The sequence below is a fragment of the Brassica oleracea genome, chromosome C3 (genome assembly GCF_000695525.1).
Source record: "Brassica oleracea var. oleracea cultivar TO1000 chromosome C3, BOL, whole genome shotgun sequence".
Taxonomy (NCBI): domain Eukaryota; kingdom Viridiplantae; phylum Streptophyta; class Magnoliopsida; order Brassicales; family Brassicaceae; genus Brassica; species Brassica oleracea.
Window position 1 is genome coordinate 41033474 of NC_027750.1, and position 13066 is coordinate 41046539.

The 13066-nt window shown below is 41.2% G+C and overlaps 2 protein-coding genes across 2 annotated transcripts; both read right to left on the reverse strand.

Annotated features, from left to right (window-relative positions):
• Window positions 1-622: 622 nt before the first annotated feature.
• Window positions 623-1312, reverse strand: LOC106333921 (uncharacterized protein At4g04775-like). Its single transcript, XM_013772304.1, has 3 exons — window positions 1285-1312; window positions 1012-1195; window positions 623-929 (listed from the first exon to the last, which is right to left on the reverse strand). Exons 2-3 carry the CDS (start codon window positions 1183-1185, stop codon window positions 639-641), a joined length of 465 nt encoding a protein of 154 aa, XP_013627758.1. The 5' UTR covers window positions 1186-1195; window positions 1285-1312; the 3' UTR covers window positions 623-638.
• A 9250-nt stretch (window positions 1313-10562) lies between these two features.
• On the reverse strand, window positions 10563-10904 carry LOC106330621 (uncharacterized mitochondrial protein AtMg00820-like). Its single transcript, XM_013769060.1, has one exon. It carries the CDS (start codon window positions 10902-10904, stop codon window positions 10563-10565), a length of 342 nt encoding a protein of 113 aa, XP_013624514.1.
• Window positions 10905-13066: the final 2162 nt, after the last annotated feature.

A 13066-nucleotide genomic window follows, 5' to 3' on the forward strand; every position in this document is an offset into this window, starting at 1 on the left:
AGCATGACGTCTTGCCTGAGAGTGATGAAGATAATGAGGAAGAAGAAGATCCTGAAGCCCCACAGAGAATGAGGACGCCGTAAGTTTTTTGTTTTTTTTTTGATTGAAATCACTGTTTCTTTATGTTGTTGTTTGATTAATTTTGTGGTTCTGTATCAGGGATTGATCAGAGCTATTAAGATAGAGTTGCCTAAGATGGAGCATCGGAAGTGTGTAAGACACATCTACGGGAATTTGAAGAAGAAACATGGCAACAAAAAACAGATGAAGTCTTACATATGGAGTGTAGCATGGAGCATGATGATTCGGTACCGGTAAGCACATCTCAAACTGCAGGTGAATCCTCACAAGGAACTCTCACTCAAGCTAGTGTTTCTCAAGCTTGAATGATTTGATATGTAAAGGCATCTATTATCTTTTGTTTTGAACTTAATTTTCGACAGCTATGTAATGACATATATCTTTGGTTTTGAACTTAATGGTCTTGGATCCATGTAATGTAATGACATTTATCTATCTTTGTTTTGCACTTCATATTATCTTTGTTACTGCAACTAGAAGCTTGTACACAAACCACAATGATCAAACACACAAAACATAAGATTACTAAAACAAAGGTCATTCCTATATAAACCTTTTCAACCAAAGAGCTTACTAAACCCAACCATGACCATACACAAAACAACTACAACAACCATCATTTTCTTCATCGTAGAAGATGATTCAACCAAAGCCTCTTCAACTCTCTCGAAAATCTCCTTTTCAAGCTTCATTTGCACATTCTCAAACACTATTCTCTCAAACTCATTCCTCTCCATTGTAACTGTCTCCAGTTTTGCCGCAAGTGAAGCATTTTTCATTTTTAATGCCTCTATCTCATCTAAATAAGCCTCATCGACCCACTTGAAAGTGTGGTTGTCATTCGAGAGCTGTGCATTATTTAGACAAAAAATTATGAAAAGAAAACATTAACTAATACAATGAAGAAGAAGCAAGGATTAATCAAATTACCTTCTTAGATACAGCATATCCGCAACGATAGTAACGCCGGTACGGATTGTTGCTGGATTTAGAAACCAATTCCATTATTTGAACCCCACAATGACAAATTCTCGGCACACCAAACACTCTGCCTCCAGAACGTCCACTTGACGAACCACTAGAAGCTCCAGACACGTTACTCATGGCTTTAGATCTGAAAATTAACACAAAGTGAGAAGAGATTAAGAACAAAAAGCAAAAAGCACTCGACAATAAGAAAAGAAGAAGAACTCTGAGATTCACATTCTACAGTTTTTTCTAGGGTTCTTATCAATTTGGGATTTTTTAGATTTGGGATTTTTGACCGTTGTGTCGGGTTATCACCGAGATATAGGTCCGGTTTAACAATATTTGGGTTTTCCTTCGGTTTACTAACGGAGGTTTGATGGTTTGGTACTGGGGTTTCGACATTTAACCATCGAAATTGGTCGGGTGGGAAAAGAGATATTTAACTTTGATATGGTGGGTATATAGATATTTAACTTTCGTTTGGTGGGGAAATGAAACGAGACAATAGTTTGATGGAGAAATAGTGCGACACCATAGTTCCGGTGGGGAAATAGATCGCCAGCCCGAAAAAGGAAGTATTCCAATACATATGACCTCCCTTAAGAAAAAGGGAAATATTCTATTATCTAATATAAATCCTAAGAGAGAGGCACAACATTCACTATAAATATAGGTTTCTAAACCTAAAGAAGGAGGAGGACATCCAGCTCTAGAGCTCGCCAATTCTACAGCCGCCAAGGCAAGGTTTCGCACCTAGAAGACTATCTTCATCAACAGGCTTACAACCGACGAATCCATGCGATTACTATCAACCAGAGGGAGATATATGCTCACTGCAGCACGTCTACAATTCCACTTACTGGCTCAGGCCACGGTCTCCAGCTCATTAGCAGGGTCCTTCCATGCTCACTGAAGCACATCGACACATCATGCTCACTGCAGCATATCGACAAGTCTACAAATCTGTTCCAGCCATGTGCCCTCTAGAACAGATGACTCCTACCCACTACAGAGCCACGTGCTCCCAAGGCTACGTGCCCATTAGACCATGTGCCCACTAGAGCTACGTGCTCCCAAGACTTCTTGCCCATCTAGGCTACGCACCTCCATATACATGAACTACGAACGGCTTGATCCCTCACTGAAGGGTACGTAGGCAATCCCCACTGAAGGATGCAACTATAAATCCAAACACCTTCCATGGTCCCGTGCGTAGACACCCAAGGACCGACCCTGGTAGTCGGAAGCATCGATCATAGACCAAGAAGACCCCGCGATCTTCATTAATGATAGGCGGCCCCCACCTAACAACCAATCTCCCCTGCTGCTACGAAGGCACCGACGACATATACTGGCCCATACCCATATGGCATTATCCTAAGAGCAGGATCTCCTGGTTTATCAACTATCAAAGCAAGAGAATACACTCAACAACATGTCTCCTTCTTCCTATCATTCCGTAGAGCTGAGCACGGATCGCTTGTACACAAAAATACCCTAACAACTCAAATTACCCTAAGTGATTTGTACACTCTCAAATAAGAATTCGAGTTGTAGTACTTTGGGATCAAATGCAAAAGGAGCTGGGGCATACAAAAGATCTTAAATAGTTTATAATTAAGCTAGGTCAATTATGGAAATAATAAATTGCAGTGGTAAACAAATAATTTGTTCGGTTGATTGGATTGAGGTTTTGTAAACAATTATGAGAAGCGTTAGACTTAGGGTTTCTATTCATACAATCAGGATTATAGTAGTATGGAGACTAAGGTTGTATATTGGATATTCTAGAACTCAATCTAAGAAATAATCTATCAACTTCCGTTTGCTTAGATTATCTATTGTCTAGATATAAGACCTCAACTGTCGTTTGTTGGTCTTGAGAAAGTGTCAATCGAGGCTATCAATGGATAGTCGATCGATACACCTTTCAGTTTGTCGATCGATGCAATTATGGAGTTGTCGACTGACATCCCTTCTAGCAAGCTTTAGCGAGCGAGTTTGAACGTGTTCACTAGGTTTAATTAAATCAGCTGTCACTTGTTTCTAGAAATCCTAGCACAATGTGAATTAAATCAGACAAAGGACCATGCTTCCGCTTGCGCCCAATTATCTAAGAACATGGTCCTAGTTAGCTACTCTAGACCATAAGCATTAAAGGCAATTCAATTGATGGGTATCCAGACAACTTAGCGGTTCTATATTTTGGGCTAATCCCTCATGCTATCTGAACCCTAAACCTAACAAGATGAACTACTCAGACATAACAAATAAATTCATATCAAATAACATAAAGGAATTCATAAATAGATTTTGGTTAGAAATACTGGAGTTTCAATACAAATCTCTGAAGGAGTCTTGGATCTTCTCTCCAAATCTACTAAAAACCTTTGCACTGTGAAACTAGAAAATAGGAATAGTGTAGAAAGCATATGTTTCCTAGAACAATGGCAGAGAACATAAATATTAGGTTAAAAATCGGCCAGAGATATTTCCGTAATTATGTCATGACTTGGGTTTTAAACCGGCTGGACTTTGCGCGCTTAGCTGTAGATTGATGGCCCAGAGTGTGCATCGATCGATGGTGGACTCTGAATGTCGACCTCGAACAGGTTCGATGGCCAGCTTCGAGCTTCCTCTCATTTATCTCCAAAATGCAGCCAAATCACCATTTTTCTCCAAATCATCCCTGAATATGTAAAAGTGCTAAAATGACTCCAAAACAACATAAATATTTCCTAAAACACCTATATACCATGGCTGAAAGTGGGTAAAATTCATGGTATATCACACCCCATACTTACCTTTTTATTTATCCTCAAGCAAAACAAAGGGTAGTATTTGCAAAGAGGTTTTAAAAACAGCAGGGACTCACACAATTTAAGAACTCATATCATCACCTGTAACACCCCCGAACCGTCCTAGAAATATGGCAATCCCCCGGCGAACAATCAAACAAGAACATGAATGATGGATGAACAACACCAAGGGTTGGAGATGAAAGGCCAACCGGCCAGCCAACAATCAAATAAGAACATGAATGACCGTCCAACCCAACACTATGGTCCGGAAGCGCTACGTGACGGGCTAGGGATGATCCGGTCAGAGTCACAAAAATTACTCCACGACTTAGACCAGTTCATCCACTAACTCGTCCCGCTAATTCAAGGCATAAGGCTTTGCAACCCGTACCAAAAGTTAGCATTTTCCCTTAGATTGAGGCCTAAGGCTTTTCAACCCGTACCAAGACCTAACGTTGTGTTAGACCGGTCTAGTCAAATATTAGAGTACTCATGATGCACATATAAAACAATTACTTTATTGATTTAATAAATATTCATACATTGAATAATTCGAGACTGGGCCTAGCCTAATGCCAAATCGAGCCAACTAAACACATAACACAATACCATTTACAAAAAGGCATGAAATCTATTCCGGCGGTCCTAACGTCCAACACTAAGCTATCCGATAATCCTTACCTAAGGCTACCTGCAAAAAGGACAACGGAGTTGGATGAGTAATCTAACGTCACTCAGTGAGCTGGTGGCCTCTACCCGCAACCTAGATTAACCCGGACAACCCAAAATAACAATCAATCTAGCCCTAGCAGGCAATCAAAGCTAAAGCTAAAAAATCAATCCATAGTTAACCATATACACGCCTGAATTCAATACTCATATAGTGTTAGGCACTTAAACTATGCAAGTATCATTAGCCGGTCGACCAACAATCAGACAAGAACATGATCGGCCAATCAATAGTACCGCATGGCTTTCAAAATCCACCACCCTTGACAAGCAATCCTTCAAACACAAACATGCCAACGTTAGGCCTACACTAACAAGATACACACCGAGCCTAATCCGGTACCTGAGCCAGAATTGGGAATCAATGTCAGAAACCTACAAGACAAACAATTAACAACCAAACACAACCACAATAATAACTATAACTAACTACGACTCGATCTAACTCGTAACACCACATATCGGTGCTACACTTACTCAAGGATTCCATAACCCTCTACGACACTGTAACACAACACAACACAACACTCTAACTCGGCCCTGGTCAGTTCGTGTTCATCCTCTTTATCGGCAATATCCTATCTTCCTACCACAAAGGCCAGAAGAAGGAAGTTTCAACCAACCGCGGCCCACAGTCCATTGGGTCACCACGCGACAGCTCACAGTCCTTTGGTTCACTGCCACATTACACCGTCATGTAATACTCAGCCATAGGCGATGATCCCATCTCTCTGAGTCTTCCCGATCAAGCGAATAAGGGGTTTCCTTGAACCCACTGAATACGAGGGCGAGAAAGCACTAATCAACCCCTAAACATGCCTAGCATGGGCGGTTACGCACATGATGTCGGCATCTCTCACTCGACACACAATCCCTATGAAAGACCTAGGAGACTAGACTCAACTACACTAACCACTAGTACCAGTAATCCGGCCTATATGGCATAAGACTCTTGGTACTAACATCTAATAAACTAAACAACAATAATATAATACTCAACCAGTTAGTCACTCCCTTAACAAGAGCTTGCTAACCTCAAGCAACAAGATTAAATAATCAAGCAAGCATTTAATTAATCTAACAAGTAATCTACTCAATCGAACCGTTACCCAGATAGTTTGGCCTCCTGCTACGATACTATCTTTAAAGATATCAGGAACCTGCACTCAACCATATCAACACACAAGAATAGAAAACATGATGCATCATAGCCCTAGTCCTAGTCACGTTATTAACTCAGTCTTAATTCCATACATCTCAACTTAGCCCTTGCTAAACTGAGTCCGGTTCCATAAATAAAATAACCCTAAGGAATCTATCACCCAATAACGTGATCATTCTAATCTATATGCAGACTCGATCTAACCTAAGTTCCAAGTGGAACTCAAACAAAACAACTCACAAAACTACCCTAAATTCCAAGTGGAATTCAAACAAGCCAACTCACATTGTTCTAGGCAAAAAGCAGAAGCTTGATCGGAGAGGACTTGGCCAAAACCCAATGGACGACTTGACTGGAATGGACTGGACTGATCTTGAATTGGACACAACCTCCCCTGATACTGGTATGGACTGAAATCAACTCGAGTAGAACCTTCTCTAGATTCTGGACAAATCTTTGGACTTTCCGGCGGAGTATCGAACTTCAGAACTTCGACTGATCTGACCCCGTAGAACTGAACTAACTCTGGACAGCACCTACACTTCATCATAGAAGAATATGACTGGCTTGTATGGATTGATATGGATAGAGCTTCCACGTCACAATCGTATAGAATCGTCGATTCAACATAACTTGGCTTCTCGGTGGAGTATCGATCTTCAGAATCGACCACTTTATTTCTCTCTCTCTCTCTCTCTCTCTCTCTACCCACGTTGACTTGTTTCCCATCTGAACTGATCTTCACTTTATTGACCTTCAGTTGGACTGAGCCTTCCCTAGACGCTGACTCGAAATCAGTAGAGAAACTGACTTCGAAAACTCTCTAAGACTCTCGAAAAAGATTGGAAACTCTTGCTTTCTTTTTCTACTTTTCTCTCACCTTTTTAAGTGACTTTGAACAGGTATGGATGTGGAGAAATAAGCTGGGGTCGTGGGGTATTTATAGAAAACAACAGCCAATCGGCTTCAGGTTGGTGGCAGCCCGTGTGTTTGTCTGCATGGCTCCGGTTGCATGCGCGGCAGCACCTCGTGCTCCACATGGCTTGATGCATGACCTGGCCGCACGCTTTACGACACCTCCTGCCACCCTGGACGACCATATTTCAGGCTGCATGACTGGAGTGCATGCGTCGCAACACACCGTTCCCTACATGTCAGCTCGCATGCGTCGATTGCATGCACGGCGACATCTCGTGCTTCGTAGACACTCAGATTCTTAGATGTTTGACACCGTGTTCTGATAACATGCATTGAGCCACCTCGAACTTCTCGGTCCATTCGTCTGATTTCGGTCTTTCATGCATATTTTCGACCCGCGATCAATCCTGATTATTTTTCCGCTTCCGTTCTGATGCGCTGAATAATTTTAATAAACTCCAGACTGAATTCTGATCTTGGTGGTAAATATTTCCCAAGCCTCCGGCTTCCCTGAGAAATTCCATAATACCGAAATTAGGGTTTTCGTCAAATTTCGGGTTTTCCTGTCATGCTTCTATCCCATTGTGCATAATACCCGTCCTACTTGATTCCCGTCCTGCTTCCAACTTATTATGTTTCCAACATAATATATTACTGATACGAAGTTTTGCAGAAAACTTCGTGCTGAAGAAACGTGGTGCTTCTAAAACGCCTAGCTTCTGAAACGTCGTGCTTCCAAAAATGTTGTGATCCCAAAACGTCTTTCTGATCAATCTATCACATTGGCTAATCATGGTCGAGTGGCATATTTGACTCATGGTTCACCCACGATCAATTTTTCGACTACCTCGTACTTCAAAGCTTCTCGATCGATCTTTATCGCCCGCGAGTCGACCACTACGTTGATGCTCGACCAATCATTTTTCTCAAAACTTGATGCGAGAAGACTTTTCCCATAGATTGGAGGACCTTGATGAAACAACTATGGCCAGACTTGGAATGCACTAGCACAACATCAATAACCTTCATAATAAGATGCATGTCAGTGAGGTTGATAAGGAGATAGTGAAAAATCAATGGACCATAGGAGATGAAGCCATAAGAAGCTTCATTGGTACATGGTTTCAGATGAGCAAGGAAGATGTAGACACTTGTTTCCCAACAAGTAGCCATCCACCTCCTTACTAGCAAACCTATTGCCAAAGTCAAGCTAAATGACTATAATAAAGTGTTGAGTGGGAGGTAGTCCACTAATAGGTAATTTTACTTAGTTTTATTTCGAAATTGTTACTTATTTTCGCATTTAATTTATTGGAGGTAAAAAAAAAACCCAAAAAGAAACCCGAGGAGATGATTTCCCAGTCTATCGACCGATGAGATCAGGTCGACATCGTTCGACATTACCACACCAGAATCGACCGACGAGCACTTACACACGTCCATCGATAATCAACATCAGCGAGCAGGTATATCGTTTTACTTTGTTACATTATGCACTTATGGTTTATTTTCCATCAAACTACGACTGGATAACACTGGGGACAGTGTAATCTAAATATGGGAGGAGATTTACTGATATTTAGTTTATTATAAGAGTTTTACAAAAAAAAATTCAAATAGTTGTATTGAGTCAAGAAGGGGATAATGAACTTTACATTTTCACTTATTATCTAACCACTCTCTAGCACCACTCTTAGATTTATTGATTACAGAGTGTATTAGAGATACCAAAGTGGATCACCTGCCCATTATCCACACTTGCTGAGAATGTTTGAAGGAACCAAAGCTGATCTCCAACCTAATTGAGCTTAATATGCTTGTCTTGCGGCTTGGTATACATTAGATCGGATTCTTCCTACAAGTCTGGAAGGTAAAAGTCTGTGTATTTCTGATTCCCTTCTCTCTCTCTCTTCGGCATCTCTAGATTAAAAGATGAAACGATTTCCTGCGGTTTAGAGGAGTAGGAGTGTCTCCTACGACCCCATTATTCTACTCTAATGGAATTATAAGAGTAGGAGTGTCTCCTGTGACCCCATTATTCGCCTACACTTTGTCAAATAAAAAAAGGAGAAAGATAAAAAAAAATCAAAAAGAAGGTGAATAAAGATGGACTGTATCATCATCATTGTTCATTGGAATTGAGATTGAGAGAAAAGAGAAAGAGGGAAGAAAGGGATCAGATAAGACTACCAGTGTGTTCAGAAACTTGCTTGAGTAAGAGTCCATTTGTCTTTTGATCGATACTCCCTATAAGATTAAGAGAATGAAATGATTTAGAGAAGATTAAGGAACAGAATGAGAGATTATGAAGAGATTAGACTAGAATCATGATTAAGAGAATATGAACTTAGAGAGATAAACTCAGAACTGTGTAATCTTTCATTAAGGACATGAGTTACAATATATAATGTGAGAACATAAGGGTTTTCAGATTCAAAGGGAAGCTAAAGCATGTGAAGTCAATATGGGAAGGATAAGCTCATTTGGACCGGCCAATTAGCTTCTCCACATGCGCGGAGCATCTAGCATCTTGGACCAAGATGCTCTTGCCTTTCCAGCTGTTCCAGCCTGTCAAGCCGCGCTCTTCCTTATCTCCCAACGGTCTGATCCATCAAGGTAAAACTTCTTCCCTTCTCATGAGTTACCCGGGTAACTCCTTTACCCTTGTCAAGGTTTTACCCATCCATATGTGTACGGATGGTACGGCCATGTACGGACAGTACGGACTGGCTGATGTAGAACCTCACCCAAACATTCCCATGCTTCAACTCATCTACTTAGCCTCAACTCCTCACTTGCTTCACACATATACTCAACCCATTTCAACACTCCCCCTCAAGCTTAGCTTTGTGAAAGCCTAAGCTTGGAAGCCATGAGACCTTCCTCATTAAAAACCTCACCAAGAAAAACCCATTGGGACAAAACCTTGATGAGGGAAAAAGAGTAAAGATCTCATGGGAAAGGGGATCAGCTCTTGGCTGAGAGATCAATGAGTCCCAATCTGATGTAAATGGACTCCATTGTCTTCATCCTTGCGGCTTTAGTAAACACATCAGCCAACTGATCTTCACTCCTTGTGTAGCATGGCAAGATCACTCCCACGACTATCATCTGCCTCACCTTGTGACAATCCACCTCAATGTGCTTGGTTCTCTCATGGAAGTCTGAGTTGGAGGCAATGCGAATTGCTGCTTGGTTATCACAATGCATTGTCATTGGTGTAGCTTGCTCAATCTCAATGTGCTTCAAGATCCCCTTGATCCATACTAACTCGTTGGTGAGCTTCAACATGGCTCTATACTCAGCTTCTGCACTAGAGCAAGAGACCACCTTTTGCTTCTTGCTCTTCCAAGTCACGAGGTTCCCTCCAATGAAGGTGCAGTAGCCGGTTCTAGATCTTCTGTCAGCTCTATCTCCAGCCCAATCTGCATCACAGTAGCCAACCACTTCTTATCTTTCAAAAGACCAAGTGTATATTTCCTTTGAGACATGAATAATCCTTCCTTGGATCTACAAATCTCAATTCCAAGAAAGTATTTCATCTCTCCCAAGTCTTTGATTTCAAACACAGATTTAAGATAGTCTTTGGTCTCTTGTACTCCAACTTTATCACTTCCAGTAATGATAATGTCATCAACATAGACCAAAAGACAGATGATACCTGATGGTGTAGTTAAGGTGAAGAGGGTATGATCCAATTCAGACTTCCGGAAGCCTCTACCATTCAAGGTTGTACTTAGCTTATGATACCGGGCTCTAGGAGACTGCTTCAGTCCATAGATGGCTTTCTTGAGTCTTAAAACGTTTCCTGGCTTCACCATACTCTCAAGACCCAGAGGAGGATGCCTATATACTTCATCTTCAAGTTCTCCTTGAAGAAATGCATTCTTCACATTCATCTGTCATAAGTCCCATCCAAGGTTGGTGGCAATGGACAAAATGATTCTGATGGTGTGAAGCTTAGCCACTAGTGCAAAAGTATCAATGTAATCTTCCCCATAGGTTTGAGTAAACCCTCTAGCCACAAGTCTTGTCTTCTTCCTATCAATTGTCCCATCAGGTAGATACTTGATTGTAAATATCCATTTACATGATACTGCCTTCTTCCCTTTAGGCAGCTCACTCTCATACCAGGTTCCATTCTTAATCATAGCATCAGCCTCATCCGCAACTGAGTCTCTCCACTCTTTATCTTTCATTTCCTCCTCATAGGTCCTTGGTATGTAGCTTGTATCCAAACTCATCATAAAAGCACAATGCTTGTTTGGGAACTCGGCAAATGAATATGTCTGTTCTTTCTCTTAGCCACACCATTTTGTTGTGGAGTGTAAGGGCAGCTAGTCTGATGAAGGATTCCGTGTAAGGCTAGATGTTGCTTGAAGGCATTGCTTGTGTATTCTCCACCATTATCTGATCTGAAAATCTTAAGCTTGGCATTATAATGGTTAGACACATAAGCTTGAAAGTTTTTAAATGCTTCAAGAACTCTATCCTTAGTTTTAATGAGAGTTATCCAGGTGTATTTGGATTTTTCATCAATGAATGTTACAAAGTACTTATAATTTTCCCTAGACAAGAAGGAGCAGTCCAAACATCGGAGCAGTCCAAACATCAGAATGCACAAGATCAAAGCATTTCTCATATATAGTAGTTGAATTTTTAAAGACTGTCTTACAATGTTTGCCCAAGATACATGCTTCAGATTCATTATTTTTAAACATGACACCTGGTAACATTAAGTTTAAAGCCCTAACATGTGAATGACCTGATCTAGCATGCCATAGTGCATCATTATTCAAACTAGAGATAGAACTAAATGAGCAACTTGAATTGGAAATGAGAGCTATGTCTTCTAGCATATAAAGCTCTCTTTTGGTAACTCCCTTGCCAGTCATCTTTCTTGTATCAATATCCTGAAACTTCACATAATTAGGACTAAAGATAACATTGCAATGTAAATCAGTAGTACATCTTTTAACAGATAATAAATTTGATGCGAATTCAGGCATATAAAAAGCTTTAGACTCTTTATCAAATAGATTTAGATTTCCTATTCCTTTAATTGCAATTCTATCACCATTAGCAATCATCACATTTCCACAAGAAGGTTCTATATCTTTAATGAGACTAGTGTCACTAATCATGTGATGAGATGCACCTGAATCTACAATGAAAGGTTTTATCACATTTTGAGCAGCAAATGTTCTAGGCAAATCATTCAAGCTGTTTAGAAATCTAGATGCATCATTAATCTCACTGTTATGACTTAGATAACCATGAGTCCTATCTATGTAAGATGCAGCAAGAGAGTATCCTAGAGGAGTGTTTATACAGTTACCATTCTCCTTGAGAGCTTTGATAAGGGCATCAATGTCTGATCTCCTTATCATCTCACCATCAGTGCTCTTCCCCAGAGTGTGCTGAGTTGTTAAGGCCTTCTCTTCACCTTCTCGCATTGTCTGTCCAGCTCCGGATGTTCCAGCTTCACTAGCTCCTTCAGACAGATGAGCCCTTGCCTCTCTATCCCTCATGAACTTGGTAGGCTTGAAGTGGGGGTGTAGAATCCAGCATTGGCTCCTCTTATGGCCCTGCTTCTTGCAATGATCACACTTCCCTCCAAACTTTCCTTCCTCAGTCCTGTAAGCCGCTTTGTTTGCTTGGATAGCATCAGCTTGATTCGCAAGTGTGAGCTCCCCCTTTCCTCCAAACAGCCCAACTGATCCCTCCTCTCTTTGTATCTGAGCGCACACATCTTCAAGGGAGGGGAGCTTTGGTGATCTCAAGATGTGCTTGATGAGGTCATTAAAGACCGGATTCAAGGTGAGCAACAAACCAAACACTTGATCCTGCTCTCTTCTCTCCATGAGAACATCTTGATCAGTGGTGTTAGGCCTCAGCATCTCTAGCTCAGACCATAAGGCTCTGAACTTTCCCAAGTGTTTAGTAAACTCCACCTCCTCTTGCACAAATGTGTTGATCGATCTCTTCAACTCAAACACACGGCTCAGATTAGAGATGTTACCGTAGACCTTTTGGAGTTTGTATCCCACAGGTCCTTTGGCGTCTCACAGTAGCTGTAGGCTTCCAGGATTGAGGCTTCAAGTGACCCATGTAGTACCGTAAGCACTTTCAAGTCATCTTGATCCCACTTCTCTTGATCTACCACCATCAGTTCTTGACCGCCTTCTCCTTCTTTAGCAACTGGTCTCGGAGCTCCATCAGAGATATGGCTCCATAACCCCTTGCTCCCAACTGCCGCTTTCACCAAGCAAGACCACAACAGGTAGTTAGTACCACCCTTCAACGTAACCGCAACCGAGAGAGCCTTGCTCTTGCTTTCTTCCATTCCAAATGCTTAAGAACAACCGTAAATGAAATGAAACTGAAGATTACTGAGATTAGAAAC